At 51.5% G+C, this 17,354-nt stretch overlaps 1 protein-coding gene across 6 annotated transcripts in view; it reads left to right on the top strand.

Annotated features, from left to right (window-relative positions):
- Tet3 (tet methylcytosine dioxygenase 3) overlaps positions 1 to 12,271 on the top strand; it is a 108,434-nt gene extending 96,163 nt beyond the window's left edge. For all 6 annotated transcript variants that reach the window (XM_075983722.1, XM_075983720.1, XM_075983724.1 and 3 more), the window contains 3 exons: positions 153 to 290; positions 2,969 to 3,305; positions 3,890 to 12,271. In XM_075983722.1, coding sequence (XP_075839837.1) covers positions 153 to 290; positions 2,969 to 3,305; positions 3,890 to 5,664 — 2,250 coding nt within the window. In that variant the 3' untranslated portion in view covers positions 5,665 to 12,271. The remainder of the gene's footprint in view (positions 1 to 152; positions 291 to 2,968; positions 3,306 to 3,889) is intronic.
- Positions 12,272 to 17,354: the final 5,083 nt, after the last annotated feature.

A 17,354-nucleotide genomic window follows, 5' to 3' on the forward strand; every position in this document is an offset into this window, starting at 1 on the left:
GGGCATCTCAACTGGAAAAGCTTCTTCTCATGGCCCAGAATCGCAAGGCAGTTGTGAACCTTAACCTGCTTTTCACTGAGACCTAGATCCCAGGTACAGCATCAGGACGAGTCACTTGGGCCTCCTGAACACTGTTCTTGACCTTCACACAGGTGACCAATGAAGAAGTGGCGATCGACTGCCGTCTGGGGCTGAAGGAAGGGCGGCCCTTCTCAGGGGTCACAGCCTGCATGGACTTCTGTGCCCACGCCCACAAGGACCAACATAACCTCTACAATGGGTGCACAGTGGTAAGGAAGCCTGGGTCCAGTGGAGGAAGCCAGCTATGGGTTTACTCGTTATAGGGAAGGACGTAGAACTGGATTCTCAGAGTCCTGGCTAGCGTTGGCTAGATGACCTGCTCCTGCCCTTCTTTGGAGAAAACCCTCGCAACAGTAGGTGGACTGGTGACTGGAGTCGTGTGAGGAACCAGAGCCTACGGGTGCATTTACTCAGAGATGAGGTTTGCGGATGAGGCACGGAGGAGTCTTCCATGCGATGCCTGCTAGGCCACACTGGTTGTATATAGAGCAGGCAGGAGAAAGAGGACTTGGAGAGTGGGTGTGAGTGCTGGAGAAGAGGGGCGGTGGAGACTGGCTGAGGTGGGGACCCCCTCAAGGGAACGGGGCTGGTGCCGTGCTTACTTTCAGCTGGACTGCAGAAGGCTGGAGGCTCAGACCTGAAATGCTAGAAAGGGCGGGGCCTCTAGGATAAAGAGAGCTGCAGATGGGGACACTGGGGAGCAGGAAGGAGCAAAGTACTGGTAGGTCACCTGACCTCCCAGCTCCTGTGATCTTTACTACTTAAAGATTAACTATTAGTCGCAAAATTTCTGAAAGTTTTCATGTCTTAAAATTTGTATGTGTGCATGCCAGCGGGTCTGCACATGCGGGCAGCTGGGCATGCATATGCATGAGTGCATGGAGGTCAGAGGTCAGCCTCCTGTCTTCCTCAGAAGCTGTCTGCCTTTGGGGGTTATAGTCTTATTCTTAAGTCAGAGTCTCTTGGTACTTGGAGCTGGGCAGTTAGGCTGGTGGCCAGTAAGATGAGATCCACTTATGCTTGGATTTTTAATGTGGGTCCTGAGGATCCAAACCCAGCTCTTCGAGTTTGCACAGCAATAGCATTATGCACTGAGCCCCATCCCCTCGTGATAAAAACTTTCGGAGTTGGGACTTGGAGAAGTGGCTCAGCTGCTAAGAGAACTTGCTACCCTTTCAGATACCCCAGTTTGTTTCTCAGCAGCCTGTAACTCCAGCTCCAGGGAGTCTGATGCCCTCTTCTGGCTTTTGTGACACCTGTGGCATATATTCACATGGGCACAGACACACTTATAAATAAAAAAATAATAATAATTTAAAAGAAAACCAAGTTGCTGGATCGTGGTGGAGCACACCCTTAATCCCAGCACATGGGAGGCAGCGGCAAGCAGATCTCTGTGAGTTCGAGGCCAGCCTGATCTACAGAGCAAGTTCTAGGACAGCCAGGACTACACACAGAGAAACCCTGTCTCAAAAAACCAAACAAAGAGACAGAGAACTTGTCTGAAATCTTGTAAAGAAAGCCACAGTCAGCATTTGGTGGCCATCCCTTCAGACAGCTGTGTGTGACTACGGCCATGTACAGCTATATAAAACTCCACATACACGGGGCCACAGCGTGTCTGCCTGCTGTCCCAGGGCGTGCTTTTCATAACTAGTGCTATTAAATGTGTTGAAGCCTCATGTGTAGCTCTGATGCCCGCTTTTTAACCAGTCCCCCCCCCATGGCCACTCAGTGATTGATTGCACACAGTTCCCCCACCCATGTGCCATGAGGAGGCCCTGCAGCTCTGTGCTGGAGGCCCGGTGTACAGTGACAGTCACAAGTTTTAGTACTTGCTCTGTGACACCGAATCCTGCGGTCTCTAATATCCATCTGCTTCAGTGAGGTGTGCCTCTTACACACTTAGACACTGAAGAGGCGGAAAGTCTTGCCCGCTTTCTCTTGCCCCTTTTAATCTCATCTTTGAGGGTACCCCCATCTGTGTCCTTTGCTTATTTTTTAATCATGATTGTGGTTGCTGACAATCCTAAGGTTTCTTAGGTGTGTTAGGGATAGAGGCGGCTCCCGTAATGCCTCCCCCTTTGTTGTATTTGACTTTTGCTCTGTTGCTTATGGCATAGGGTGTTAGAGAAGGGGGAAGGCACAAGACTGAGGGCCAGTTGCAGCTGGAACACAGGCAGAAGTCGGGTCCCTAGAAGGCAGTCTGAAGACTGACTTGTGCTCTGGGAAGAACCAAGCTGGGGAGAGTGACACCAAAGTGGGGACCTGAGCAGCCATGCAGTCAGCACGGTAACAGTCTAAAGCTTCTGTTTGGCACATGAAAGAACACAGTGAAAACAGAAAGAGCAGTACCAAATGGACAGCTCATCATCTTTGACTAAACAAAGCTGGCCCCAGAACAGCAGTGCTGTGTGTGTGGAAGCATGTGTAGTTGGGCATACATGCCACAGAGCAGGTATGGGCCCTGTCCTCGAGGGGATGAAAGGCGTGTGCCACCACATCCGGCTTACAATTATTTTTTTCTGAGGTCATTTTTAATAAAAAGAAAGGTTACCTTAGAAGCAAAGAAGCTGAGCGGTCGGGATTCAGGGAGAAGGTTTTGCCCATTCGTATGGCACAGCACCACAACAGTGGACTACGGGCACAACAGGTGCCCTCGTCCCAGGTGAGCCACACTGGGGTATAAGAGGTAATGCGTGACTGAGCCTCTGAAAGCTGCCCCCCCAGGCTCTGTGCTGTTCGTTTTTAGAACCTTAGTGGTCAGGAGAGTGCGATGGGACAAGGTGAATGGCTGGTGGTAGGACTTTGTGGAGGTCACATGGTTGTAAGCCCAGACCCCTCTCTCCAAACATGGACTCCAGTTGCATCTCTCCCCGTGGGGCAGGTCTGCACCCTGACCAAGGAAGACAATCGCTGCGTGGGCCAGGTCCCCGAGGATGAGCAGCTGCATGTACTGCCCCTCTACAAGATGGCCAACACGGATGAATTTGGCAGTGAGGAGAACCAGAATGCCAAGGTGAGCAGCGGGGCCATCCAGGTGCTCACCGCATTCCCTAGAGAGGTCCGGCGTCTGCCTGAGCCTGCCAAGTCTTGCCGCCAGCGGCAGCTAGAAGCCAGGAAGGCAGCAGCCGAGAAGAAAAAACTGCAGAAGGAGAAGCTGAGCACACCAGAGAAGATCAAGCAGGAGGCTCTGGAGTTGGCTGGCGTCACCGCTGACCCAGGTAAGCAAGGGGGTACTATAGCACAGGTGTGGGCCCTGTCCTCAAGGGGTATCACCTCCCCCTCACGTCACACTAGCCACTTAGGAGGGGAGGTCCTGAGGCGTTTCACTCTGTCCATCAGAAAGGAGTCTTATGAAGCACCAGGCACAGCATTTGGCTTCTCCAGTGAGCGCTCACTGTGTCTGGGGAGAAGGCCGTTATTTCAGAGTCCACTATAGGAAGTGGCTGTGAGTGAGCGCCCACTCCTCCCTGACAGGAGTCCTCGCTGTGACCCTAAGCCCACACTTGGGAAGGTGAGCTTCAGTTGAAGCTAAGGCATTTTCTGGGGTCAGACAGAGTGATGGCAGAGAGGACATGGCCTCTCCACAGCTATCTCTCTTCACCTTGAAGTTTTTTGGGGGATTCCCAGGGAGCAAGTCCCAGCTGGGCTTGAACTCACCTCAGCACCTCATCCATCCTGGCTCTGCAGAGAGAACAGCTCTCAGGCAAGGAAGGCAGTTCTAGCTAGCCCTGTCCATTGCACCTAGACCTTGCCAGGCTGTGGTGTCTGCCCCCGTTTCTACCTTGCCTTCTGCCTTCCCCAGGCCTGTCTCTGAAAGGCGGATTATCACAGCAAAGCCTGAAGCCCTCCATCAAAGTGGAGCCTCAAAACCACTTCAGCTCCTTCAAGTACAGTGGCAATGCAGTGGTGGAGAGCTACTCGGTGCTAGGCAGCTGCCGGCCCTCCGACCCCTACAGCATGAGCAGTGTGTATTCCTATCACTCTCGCTATGCACAGCCCGGCCTGGCCTCCGTCAACGGCTTCCACTCCAAGTACACACTTCCCTCCTTCGGCTACTATGGCTTTCCATCTAGCAACCCTGTCTTCCCCTCCCAGTTCCTAGGCCCCAGTACCTGGGGACACGGGGGCAGTGGGAGCAGTTTTGAGAAGAAGCCAGACCTCCATGCTCTTCACAACAGCCTGAACCCGGCCTACGGTGGTGCTGAGTTTGCCGAGCTGCCTGGCCAGGCTGTTTCCACAGATACCCACCACCCCACCCCTCACCACCAGCAGCCTGCTTACCCAGGCCCCAAGGAATATCTGCTACCCAAGGTCCCCCAGCTCCACCCAGCATCCAGGGACCCCTCCCCCTTTGCTCAGAGCTCCAGTTGCTACAACAGGTCCATCAAGCAAGAGCCAGTAGACCCTCTGACCCAGGCTGAGTCTGCGCCCAGAGACTCTGGAAAGATGGGCAGAGCACCCTTACCCGAGGCATCTCAGAATGGGGGACCCAGTCATCTGTGGGGACAGTACTCAGGAGGCCCAAGCATGTCCCCCAAGAGGACTAACAGTGTGGGTGGCAACTGGGGAGTGTTCCCTTCTGGGGAAAGCCCCGCCATTGTTCCAGACAAGCTCAATTCTTTTGGGGCCAGCTGTCTGCCCCCTTCACACTTCCCAGACAGCCAGTGGGGACTGTTCACTGGCGAAGGCCAGCAGTCGGCCCATCCTGGAGAACGGCTTCGAGGCAAACCCTGGAGCCCCTGCAAGTTTGGGAACAGCACTTCAGCCTTGACTGGTTCGAGCCTGACTGAGAAGCCGTGGGGGGTTGGAGCAGGGGATTTCAGCTCTGCCCTGAAAGGTGGTCCTGGGTTCCAAGACAAGTTGTGGAATCCTGTGAAAGTCGAGGAGGGAAGGATTCCCACACCGGGGGCCAGCCAGCTGGACAAAGCCTGGCAGGCCTTCGGCATGCCCTTGGGCTCCAGTGAGAAGCTGTTTGGGGCCCTGAAGTCGGAGGAAAAGCTGTGGGATCCATTCAGCCTGGAGGAGGGGACAGCTGAAGAGCCCCTAAGCAAGGGGGTGAAAGAAGAGAAGAGTGGCCCAGGAGTGGAAGAGGAGGAGGAGCTGTGGTCAGACAGCGAACACAACTTCCTGGATGAGAACATTGGCGGAGTGGCCGTGGCCCCTGCCCACTGCTCCATCCTCATCGAGTGTGCCCGGCGAGAGCTTCATGCCACCACGCCACTCAAGAAACCCAACCGCTGCCACCCCACCCGCATCTCGCTGGTCTTCTACCAGCACAAGAACCTCAACCAGCCCAACCACGGGCTGGCGCTCTGGGAGGCCAAGATGAAGCAGCTGGCTGAGCGGGCGCGGCAGCGTCAGGAGGAGGCTGCGCGCCTGGGCCTGGGCCAGCAGGAGGCCAAGCTCTATGGGAAGAAGCGCAAATGGGGGGGTGCTATGGTGGCCGAGCCCCAGCACAAAGAAAAGAAGGGGGCTGTCCCCACCCGGCAGGCGCTGGCCATGCCCACAGACTCAGCGGTCACCGTGTCCTCTTACGCCTACACAAAGGTCACTGGCCCCTACAGCCGCTGGATCTAGGTGCCAGGAGCCAGCGTACCTCAGCGTCGGGCCCGGCCCGAGCTGCCTCTGTGGTGCTTTTGCCCTCATGCCCGGGGGCGGGTTGGGGGTGCAGAAGTCTCTCTATATCTACATATATGGATATGCCTATCATATATATGTATTTATGGTCCAAACCTCAGAACTGACCCGCCCCTCCCTCCCTACTTCCCCAGCACTTTGAAGAAGAAACTACGGCTGTCGGGTGATTTTTTTTTTCGTGATCTTAATATTTATATCTCCACATTGTTTTTATTTTTCCCCTTGTTTTGAGGGGCTTTTAATTTCTCTTTGTTTTTAAAACTTTATCCTTGTATATCACAATAATGGAAAGAAAGTTTATAGTGTCCTTTCACAAAGGAGCGTAGTTTTAAATTCCATTTAAAATGTGTATTTATTGGGTTTTTTTTTAAAGCGACAATAGTAATGGTTACAGATGGGCAGGAAAGGCCGTCAGTGCTTCCTGCCGGGCGAGCCCAGTCTCCTGGGAGCTGCAGGTTCTCCCAGCTATCTGCCCCCCACAAACCAAGGTTAGCATGTAGCCCTGGTCTATCCCTCCTTCCCACAGGCCGGGGAGCCTTTGGGACCACCCCGTTCCCCTCTGTGGAATGGGAGAAGCTGTAGACATCTGGGGGCCCGGCCTGGAGATGCTGGTGTTTGATGTCCCCAGAAACCAGGTTGGAAGTAGACAGCTTCAAGCTTGCTAGTCTCCACACTGAATCCTCTCTGTCCGTTATTTATCAAGTCATATGATGTCCTGGTTCGCTAGGCAGCACCTCACGCTGGAGCAGGAGTCCAGAGGCTCCTAGTAGCCCTTCTCGTCTCATTGGTAAAGCCAGTGAGTACCAGGCTGAAGGAGGCTTAGTGGCAGTTTCTTTACAAAATCGCCCCAAAGTTTGTCAATACTGAAAAAGGGCTACTGTATCTTTGAAAACAAGAAGTTGAACCCAAGCTGTGAAGAGCCAGCGTGCTGTACGGTGCTGTATGGTGCGGTGCTGTGTGGTGCCGTGTGGTGCCGTGCGGTGCTGTATGGTGCGGTGCTGTGTGGTGCCGTGTGGTGCTGTACGGTGCTGTATGGTGCAGTGCTGTACGGTGCTGGAGCCTGGTGCTGTACGGTGCTGTGTGGTGCTGTACCGTGCAGTCAGTGCTGTGTGGTGCCGTGCTGTACGGTGCTGGAGCCTGGTGCTGTACGGCGCTGTGCGGTGCAGTGTGGTGCTGTACGGTGCTGTGTGGTGCAGTGCTGTATGGTGCGGCGCTGTGCGGTGCAGTGTGGTGCTGTACGGTGCTGTGTGGTGCTGTACGGTGCTGTATGGTGCGGTGCTGTGTGGTGCTGTACGGTGCTGTATGGTGCGGTGCTGTGTGGTGCAGTGTGGTGCTGTACGGTGCTGTATGGTGCGGTGCTGTGCGGTGCTGTACAGTGTGGTGCGGTGCTGTGTGGTGCTGTACCGTGCAGTCAGTGCTGTGTGGTGCCGTGCTGTACGGTGCTGGAGCCTGGTGCTGTACGGCGCTGTGCGGTGCAGTGTGATGCTGTACGGTGCTGTGTGGTGCTGTGCGGTGCCGTGTGGTGCGGTGCTGTATGGTGCGGTGCTGTGTGGTGCTGTACAGTGTGGTGCGGTGCTGTGTGGTGCTGTACCGTGCAGTCAGTGCTGTGTGGTGCCGTGCTGTACGGTGCTGGAGCCTGGTGCTGTACGGCGCTGTGCGGTGCAGTGTGGTGCTGTACGGTGCTGTGTGGTGCTGTACAGTGTGGTGCGGTGCTGTGTGGTGCTGTACAGTGTGGTGTGGTGCTGTGTGGTGCTGTACGGTGCTGTGTGGTGCTGTACGGTGCTGTGTGGTGCTGTACGGTGCTGTGTGGTGCGGTGCTGTATGGTGCGGTGCTGTGTGGTGCTGTACAGTGTGGTGTGGTGCTGTGTGGTGCTGTGCGGTGCCGTGTGGTGCTGAGCCTGGTGCTGTAGTATTGTGCTGGGACTTTTCTGACTCTCAGGGCAGGTGGCATCCTGCCAGAGCTCAGCAAGCCAGTGTGATGGCAGGTCACTCATCGTCCTTATTCCTGGATCTTCACATGGGACAATGGTGCAGTCCTCCCAGCCCACGCAGGGCATGGCCTACACTTCATTTAAAGTGCAAGGGTCAGGCGTTTTCAACAGGTTGCTAATGCTTTCCTCCTCTGAGGAGGCCAGTTCTCCATTGGATCTTTCTCTCTTCCTCCTCTTCCACCTACCATGTAACACCCCCATTCTAAAATCCTGGTGCATTCATTTGATCTTTGAAATGAGAGCGTTGGTGCTTTAATTTCTGCGATGTTGTCGAGAGAGGTTGGGCCTGACAGGCAGAAGCGGCGCCGGTCTGCAGCGAGTCTGAATTTATGGTGTGTTCATTTTCCGATGCTGTTAGCCATGTTACCCAGCTGCTCATGTGGACGTGTGTGGTGAGCGGGGGGCTTCATCAGGACACACACAGAGTAGCGGCCAATCCCTGAGGCAGCATTTGTCAAGTGCTTCTAGCCAGGTGTGGTCTTCATAGACGGAGCGTAGCAGTCCCACGACAATGCTGAAGGCAAGTCCGAGTCCCCAAGCTTCGCGGTGCCTTGTGCCAGAGCTGAGAGCCGAGCGGCTGGGTGTTGACGGTAGCCCTTCGGAAGCACTGGCAAAGAGTGCTAAAAGGTGTCCTGAGCATTTTTGTGGTCTGGTTTTAACTGTAAATAGTGAAAGATTTTTTTAAGCACTTTTGCCTAGATTTAAACAGCAACTTGAAAAGAATAAAAAGTACATTTTAACATGGAATTGTGGGAGAAACTGTAAATAGTAGCTGCATATTTAACGTGCTTTGTCAATCCACCTTTACCATATTCTGTAAAGTTGCAATTATTTTACAGGACAGAAAAATGAAATATTATTGCTTTTGAAATAAATACCCAAGAGCTTATCAGGATTTAGAATTATTCAGAATTCAGATTTATAGGAAAGCCTCTGACCTTCTGTTTGACAAGCTAAAGGAGTCAGAGTCTCTAAGGCGCATGCTAATTTTCTAGTTTTGAGGGAAAGTTGGGTCCTTTAAATGCTATTTTGCTTAAATCGCATCAGTGCTTTTATGCAGGTCTCATCTGACTCCGTGCTTAGGTAGATGCGGGGGTGCCTTGAAAAACTTCATTTTAAATAATCTTAAATATGATATTTTACAAAGCATTTGGAGAATGTGACCGTGTATACGGCCCGTGGAAGCCCCAGGTTGGCTGTTGGCTTGCAAGGTCCCAAGTGTGGTCCAGGTGATTCTGATGTCGGCAGTGTGTGGATCTCTCTGACGTGTATTCAGTATGCTCCAACCCTCCTCACCATTTGGTAGCAAAGCCATTAGATGAATGGAGAAACCAGTACAAGCTAAAAAGCATGTGATTTCCATCCCCCAAGCCTGCACAGCCTTGGTTCAGAAGCTCTAGGCCAGGACACAGGCTGCTGTGAGGTGAGGCAAAGGCGTTCTGTGTTGGCCTTTCGGGTCATGGCGAGCGCTGTTTCGGGGCTCGGTGCTGTGGCTGTGCTTGAGCCCATGCTGACTTTCACACACTACATGTATAACCTACCTCAACTCTGTCGTTGAAATGAGCATGCTTTAGACGTGTATTTAAGACGTAACTATGCACAGTTCTATATCCCCCACCCCTTGCTGCTGAAGGCTTCTTAAAGAGAAAAATCAAAATTTTTATTTTTTACTGGCACTATCATTTTTTAAGTCCTGAAGATGATTGACAAGACATTTTTATCATGAAAAGAAAAAAAATAAAGCCATTGCAACTCAAGAACCTGACAGCGTGAGCGAGTTTTAAGAGTACCATTATAGCAAGGGAGATGATGGCATTGAAGTCCGCTCCCAGTGTGCCCGTCCATGGCCACAGTCCACATGCAGCGTTTGGTGTCCCCTCCCCCATTGTTTTGTTTTGCTTTGTTCTGTTCTCCCTGACTGCTGTGTGCGAAAGGACTTGGGAAGTTGTATCCCAAGAGATTTTCTTTTGTAATAACAATCGCTTTGCAGCAGGTTCTCACAGAATAACCGGTGCTCACTGGAGAAGCCACCTGTCAGTAGCTCTGCTGAGGGTGGCGCATGGATTGAAGGGTTCAGCTTGGGGTCTGGTTTTTAGCAGAGCCTACGCACCTGACCCCCAGCCCTCCCGGGTGCTGCTTTGTCTCTTCACCGAGGTGGCCCTGGTGCATGGGAAGGGCTTCTGCCTTCCCTGGGCCTCCACCTGCTCTTGGGGAAATGGCGGTTTGCAGGGCTAGGGATGTGGGTGCTAGATGGAAGAACAGAAGTAGCAGCGGTCTGTTGCTTCGTGGCTATGGCAGTGGATGTGTGAGGGCGGTTGACAGTAGCTGAACACCCGTGTCACAGAGTGAGGAGTTCCTGACTGCCTCGAGGTGTCAAAGCAAGGCCGAGCTGGTGGAACACTGACATACCCTGATGTGCCTCAACCAATCTCCTTCCTTTCGTTACTGAAGTGTGTTTTCTGGACTTGGAAGCATTTTTATGAATTGAAATAGTCTAATAAATGGTGCTATGGTGTTTCAATGTGACTGTCCCTGATCTTGTCTCCCTGAGGTGCTATCAACGTTTGAAACCACAACCAACCAAAAACAAGGTGGGCTCCGTCTCTCGGCTTTTCTTTCCTTCTCTTTGGGTGCTGTCTTTGTAGACCTCTGTTTACTGCGCTGTGTCTGCTCGGAGCAGTGTTCTGGCTTTGTTGGTTTTGTTTGTTTGTTTTTGCTTTTTTTTTTTTTGGTTTTTTGTTGTTGTTTCCCTTGGTGGCCAAAGCTAGGCACACAGAGAAAGGAGCTTGCTCCTCCTAAGGACGGCGGTGGCCTGCCTGCCTGGGTGGGCTCTATGGGTTTGTGCTATCTTCTCAGGCCATATTAGAAAGGGGGTGGTGGCTTTTAGGAAGGAGGGTCAGGCCCTGCCTCTTCTAGTATGGCAGGTATTCTCCTGTGGTCCAGGGTGCTAACCCCAGAGGGGCCAGGCTGAGGTCCAGGGGGAATGCCTTCACCTGGCCCCAGTGGGGACAGGGTGGGCAAGCCTTTGGTTCTCGCCACTCCCTGATAGCTCCTGGTGCTGAGACTAAAGGCAGGTGCTTTCATTGTCCCTGATGCCACCACGGCTGCTTTTAGTTGGTGCTAAACTTCTCCTGTGTCCACATAAGCTGATGTAAATTTTAAGAACTCGACAGGAAGCTCCATTTTTATATCATTCACTGTCACAATTTTTTTTAAAATACCTCAAAAACAGGACATTGTGACAACTTAGATTCCATGAGGGTGTGACACCCGAAGGTTGTCCATTAAATGACTTCCTTGCCCTCGACACAGCTGAGATCACTCTCTCTGTTCATCAGCAGTTAAATGGCAGAGTGCCCAAGGGAAGGAGTGTGGTTGGATTGTTTTCATACTTTTTAGTTTTGCTTATGAATAAAATGTGAATCTACTTTGCCCATCTCATCGCGCTTTCTGTCACGGTTGCTGTCATTTGAAAACTCCCACACCTGGTTTTATCTGCTGTCCCTACCAGGCAAGCTTCACCACATACCCTGGACCAAAATAACACATTGGCAGTGCATGACCCAACCCAGGCTCGCAGCTCCACTTGCGCCCATCTTCACCGAAGCGCTGCCTTCCTGGCAGCGCTGCCCGAGAGGGCAAAGCAATAGGCTTCTCACCTGAGCAGAGGGAAGCAGCATTGAAGCCGGGCTCCGGACTGTGTGCCTAAGGATCAGTGAGCTGTTTGGCCTGCTCCTCGTTTGCTTCTGTTCTGATATCAGGGATGCTTTCTGTCGGGTGTCGTCCATGCTCTCCTCGCTCTGACTGCCCATCATTCGGGGGGAACCCTCACTCTTCATATGGGGACTTCAGATACTAATTGGCTCATCTGGACATCCCAAATTTTCTTGATTCCAATGCAGGTTTGTTTGTTTGTTTGTTTGTTTTTGAGGGGGGAAAGACAGACAGGAGTGGTGTCATTTCTTTTCTCGTGTTTAAAGAAGCAAGGACCGGCTATCTCAGCATTCTAATGCTTTAGACTTGATCTAGAACCCTTGTAGCTTTTGGATGTGTTTTATTTCTTATCTCTTTGAATTCCTGTTTGGTTACCTGGCTTCCAATGGAGGTGAACTTAACAACCATACTTGAATATTCCGTCTTGACTTTGTAAACTGTGGCTACTTGAAATGAAGTTTATCTGGGGTTGATGGATGAATGGTAGGTTTTTGCAATGTCTCAAGGCAATAGGATGTGTATTATTAAACTGTAGATATCTTAGTACAGTAAATTTATGCTGATAATTTTATTTTGTATAATTTTTACCTTTTTGTTAATATTTTCCTTCCACTTTATTGGTTTGTCTCCTGAGCTACCGCCTTCCTTTCCCTTTCCTTCTCCCCCAGTGTTTCAGTAAATTTAATTTAGGGTGCCTAGAAATTGCAAGTATGTATCCTTTTTTGATTTGTATTTTATTATAATTTACACAAACAACTGGGTTTGTGAACTGTATTACTCCTGGCATCTTTAAAATATTGTGGGTGTTTTAATAAATTTTATATTTATTTTTTGCACTCAAATTCTGTGTGAGCTATTTTTTTCCTCTCTCTCACCTTGAGCCATAACTAAATTGTGACGTAAAGGTACCCTGAGGTCTTGCCCTCCTGTATGTATTATAGACACCCAGATGGAGCCTGCCTCAGAGCAGTGGGGGACCTGCTCTCACCTTGCCTGGGCCTATCATCTGAGTAGATGGAGATCAGAGCTCTGGGGTGGCCTTGGTCAGCTTTTCTCTGCTTTCCCCCCTTCTAGTCAGTTTAAATTCAGCTATCCGCACAGCCACCTTAGAGCTGCTAAAAACCGCCACACGCTGCTGGGTTCTGAAGACTGAAGGCTGGGCCCAGCTTCTGCTGTCCCTGGACAGAGGGGGTGCCTTTGGTCCAGGCTGCAGTTCTGGCAGTAGTTGGGTTTGGGGAAACTGAGTTGAGAGAGGATAAATGGGCAGGAAGCTCTGCCCTATGCTCTTCCATTTCCTCTCCCTAAAATGTCCCACCAAGCAGATCTAGCAGCAGAAATCAGCCACCCAGCAAACTAGAGGTTCGGTGATTTTTCCAGAGGAACCATCTAGAAATGCCCAGGCACACTGTCCAAGGTCCTGTTTATATCTATGCACCGTATGCCTGGTACCCTCAGAGGGCAGAAGAGAGTGCTGGATTCCCTGGGACTACAGGTGATTGTGAGCCACCGTGTGCATGCTGGGAATTAAACCCAGGTCCTCTGAGAGCAACCGGTATCAACCACTGATCCATCGCTCCAGTGCCCCCCCCCCAACATACCAATTTTGGTTTTGTTTTTCTGCTTCCAATTGCATTTGAAGTTTGGCTAAGTGTCTCATTTAACCCAACTTCCTGGTCTATCCTGATCTTCATTTTGTCGACACCCCTACCTAGCCACACTGCTTGGTCAACAACTTTATTGAAAGTTCTACTGCTGGTAGGACTGGAGAGGTAGCAATTAAGAACACTTACTGTTCATTCAGGAAACCTGAGTGTTCAGTTCTTAGTACCCTCATCAGGCAGCATCTATAACTCCGGCTCCAGAAGATCTAGTGTTCTCTTCTGGCCTCTGAGTATCTAGGTACATGCATACACACACACACACACACACACACACACACACACACACACACACACTGCAAAAGCAGCTCCTCTGATGTGATCTATGGCTAAAGTGGTCATTAGGAGTTATTTTAGTACTATATCTACTCAGCAGAATAACAATATTAGGTTCTCTCCCCTGGGGCTTATGCCCTATCTAGATCCAAGTTCTTGGTCCCATTAGCAGTGCCAGGCATGGGTTCTATCTAATGGATTGGCCCTTAGAGCCAATCAGAAAATGGTTGGTTGCTCCCATGATACTCTCACCACTGTTGGCAGACTACTAGTTATTGTAGCTGGCAGGGTTCACGGCTGGGTGACTACTCTTCTCCTCCAGGACCATCTAGTAGACTATGAAAGCTAGCCAGTTGGGATGAAGCTTCCAGGTGAGTACAGTTCAATTTTTCCATATTATGTGATTCAGGTATGTGCTGTCTTAAGCATTAAGGTTTTACCATTACGTGCACAGGATAGCCGAGAGTATTGACAGTAGCCTATGATGCTTAGGGGACCCTGCTGGCCAACAACTTCTTAAAAAGAAAAACCCTCACATGGTCAACATGCAGGGAATAAGAAACTGCAGAGGGCTGTCCTGAAATGGAGTGTTCATAGCAAGAGCACACACACGCATCAGGGGTTGTTGTGCAAGAGGGGAGTGTAAGACCCAGAAGTGGTGGGTGACTTTGAGGACATGGTATTTTCCAGACAGCGGGCGAGCAGTTACACAGAACTCAGTGGCAGTTGTGACAGCACGCACAAGACCATACAGTCTCAAGCCAGACAAAATCCCAGCATGCACGGGGCGCTTTGGCCTCTGATAGCTGCCAGGAGAGGGGTCCGTTTTCTTTAAAGCCATGGCTGCACTCCCAAGGGTAGTGGGTGGGCTGCACAAACTGCACTTGACGGGAAGGAAACACCAAGTTGAGTGGGTAGGGTATTGAGCGTGGGGCGGGCGGGTAGAGGAGCTGGGTGAGGGGAGGGGAGTATGGAGTTCTCAAAGAACTGATAAAATTCTATTTTAAAAGCTTTACTGCTGGCCCTGCAGACTGCTTAACATTGAAGAATTGTCAGTCGCCTCACCTGAATACTCTGCAAAGAAGAGAGAGACCTTCAGCATCCTGGAGGAGACCAGAAGAGGGGTTCAACCCCCCAACCAGTGGTGTGCCTGTCCACATCTCCAGAACGCCAGATAAGACAAGGGCCTTGTGCAGCTGCAGATGTTTAGTGCCTCCCGCACCTTGGGCAGTTGTGCAGACACGCCCTGCCCTAGGAGTCCCCACCTCCACCTCCACGCTGCCTTCATCCCCGACACACGCTCATCCCTGCCCCAGCCTCACCACTCTCCCACTCCTGGTTTGTACCATGTGAGCAGCTCAGGGAGGTGTCTTGTGGCTCACCCCACCCCACCCCTGCAGCTTCTCATCCAGAGCTTGCAGGTTCTACTGTCTATCCCATGTCCTGTCACACTTCTGCAGCTAGAGATGCCTTTGGCTTCAGCTTAGACACCATCTTCAGGCAGGCTAGGAACGCTGACTTCTCTGAAGGACTACACTTCCCTAAAACCCTCTGGTCCTGGGGGGTCTCAGGCACCTGCAGTCTTCCTATCACCCGAAGACAATTCCTTCACAATGCAGCCTACCAGACATGTGCAACCCACAGCCCATGGGCCACATGCACCCAGGATTGCTCGAAATGTGGCCGTAGGCATGGTTAGAAATCATGACAGGCTTTTTGACATTTTTTCCTTTTTATTTTTACTTCCTTTTATTATATTTGGTGGGGGGAGACCGGGAGAGATGTGTGCTTGCTGAGTGTATAGAGGTTAGAGGCCCACTTCTAAGAGTGAGTTCTCTTCCTCCACATGGGCTGCAGGGATCTAGCTCAGGTTTAGACCAACAGGACCAACAAGGCCAACTGCGCTTGTGCCAGCTGAGCTACCTCCCGGGTCTGGCAATTGTCTGAGGACCCAGTCGCATGGTTTTCAAGCGTGAACTTTAGATCACAGCATGTCCAAACCTCAGACACCAATGCAGGCCTTCCCTCCGAGCCCCTTGCTCAGCTGCCTGGCCTCAAGTTTGACTACCGGTACCAAGGCTGTACAAAACCGTGTCTTGCCCTGGTCCCCTGGTGACTCTGGGCTGCCGTGTGGTGCTCCGTGGCTATGTGCCAGAGCTGAAGTTACAGGTGCCGTGAAATCCAAGTTGCCTTCATGTTGCCAGACTCCCAGCCACACCCCGGGTGTCCTCAAGCTGCTCTTTCCTGGTACAGTTAGCCCACAGTAGATCCTGGAGCTGGCTACAGATGACTTCACAAACTAGCACAGGTCCTATCACTACCAGACACCTTGCTCCATGGCAGATCCCTCCAAAGCTGGGGCCCAGACGGTTCTTCACACTCTGGTCTAAATTTAGGAAGATACATTCTTATGTGCCACACACACAAAAGAACTCGAGTTCAGATGCCCAGAGCACCTATAGACTCGGCACAAAAGATGCCCGACTGGTAAAAGTGCTTGTCACCAAGCCTGGTTCAGTCCCCAGGACTCAGCGGAAGGAAGAAGCAACACAGGGAAGTTTCCTCTGACCTCCAGTGTGCACTGTGGCACCATGTGTATGCACACACCACATGTGACATCATGTGTACGCACACACACCACATGTAGCACCATGTGTACGCACACACCACATGTAGGACCATGTGTACGCATACACACAACACATGTAGCACCATGTGTATGCACACACACAACATATTATGATTTTCAAAAGAAGTTATATGGCAGGTGGCACATATGTCTTTGATCCCCTCACTCCAGAGGCAGAGGCAGGTGGATCTCTGAGTTCAAGGCTAGTGCTGCGGGAGCTCCGGCTCCTTCAGCTAGTAGCTGCTGAGATACCAGCCCATTGGGGCGTGGTCTCTTTTAAAAGCAGCGATTGCCCTCAGCTTGCTATCTTGCTTCCGGCTCCTGGCTCCGCTTCCGGCTACTAGGCTCCTTTCCTGATCATGCAGAGGGCTGTTGTCTGGGACGGTGATCTGTAAGTTTTTTCCCCTTTAAATAAATAACCATTCTATTAATCATAATTCCGAACCAGTGTGGAACTGTTTGTGACTTACGCCTTCAGGCTAGCCTGGTGTACACAGTAAGTTTCAGAACAGCCAAAGCTTTGTGAAAAGACCCTTTCTCAAAAGAAAGAAGGAAGGAAGAAAGGAAGGAAGGAAGGAAGGAAGGAAGGAAGGAAGGAAGGAAGGAAGGAAGGAAGGAAGGCAGGCAAGCTATTCAGAAGGGATGTGGGGACTGGGCAGGAAGGCAGGCAGAAGCCACACGGAAGGGGCTGACAAATCCTGCAGAGATCCCCCGTGCTTGCAGCAGGCCTGACCATACTTTGACCAATCAGTCAGAATTGAGAGCAAAGGCACAGAGTTGGCCACGGAACGTGAAAGGACACTGGGGAGCAGCTTCTGGAAAACAAGAGTGAGGCAGGTCCTGGGGCTGGGTGCCAATCACCCTGCTGCACCCGCTCACCATCGTGGATCCAGAGACATTGGTGACAGCGACCACTAGAACTTCCATACAGAACACCAGACTTCCCAGAGTCCAGGGTGAGCGTGTGTGGCTGGCTAAAGCAGCACAGTTCCTGGCCAACTCACCTCCCGCCCGTCAGATGCAGAGGATGGGGGCCTTCAAACCCCGGGTGAGGCTCACTATTCCTCAGCTCCACAGGGTATGAGAAACTAGGGGTTCCTTATTCTTGGAGAAGTAGGGGAGGGAAAATTTTTAAACTTCTTTATAGAACCAAGAAATCTAGGGTCAGGTGTGGTGACACACCTTTCTTCCAAGCAGCAGAGAGGCAGAGCCAGGAACTATTATCTCTGTTAGTAGTTCCAGGCCAGCCAGGGCTACACAGTGAGACTCCGTGTCCAGGAGCAGGATGAACTCTGCAGAGATGAGCCATTGCGAAAGGAGGACACGGCTTCTGGAAGGGGCCTGAAGCATGACTCATGCCTG

Source organism: Microtus pennsylvanicus, chromosome 8 (assembly GCF_037038515.1).
Source record: "Microtus pennsylvanicus isolate mMicPen1 chromosome 8, mMicPen1.hap1, whole genome shotgun sequence".
NCBI lineage: Eukaryota > Metazoa > Chordata > Mammalia > Rodentia > Cricetidae > Microtus > Microtus pennsylvanicus.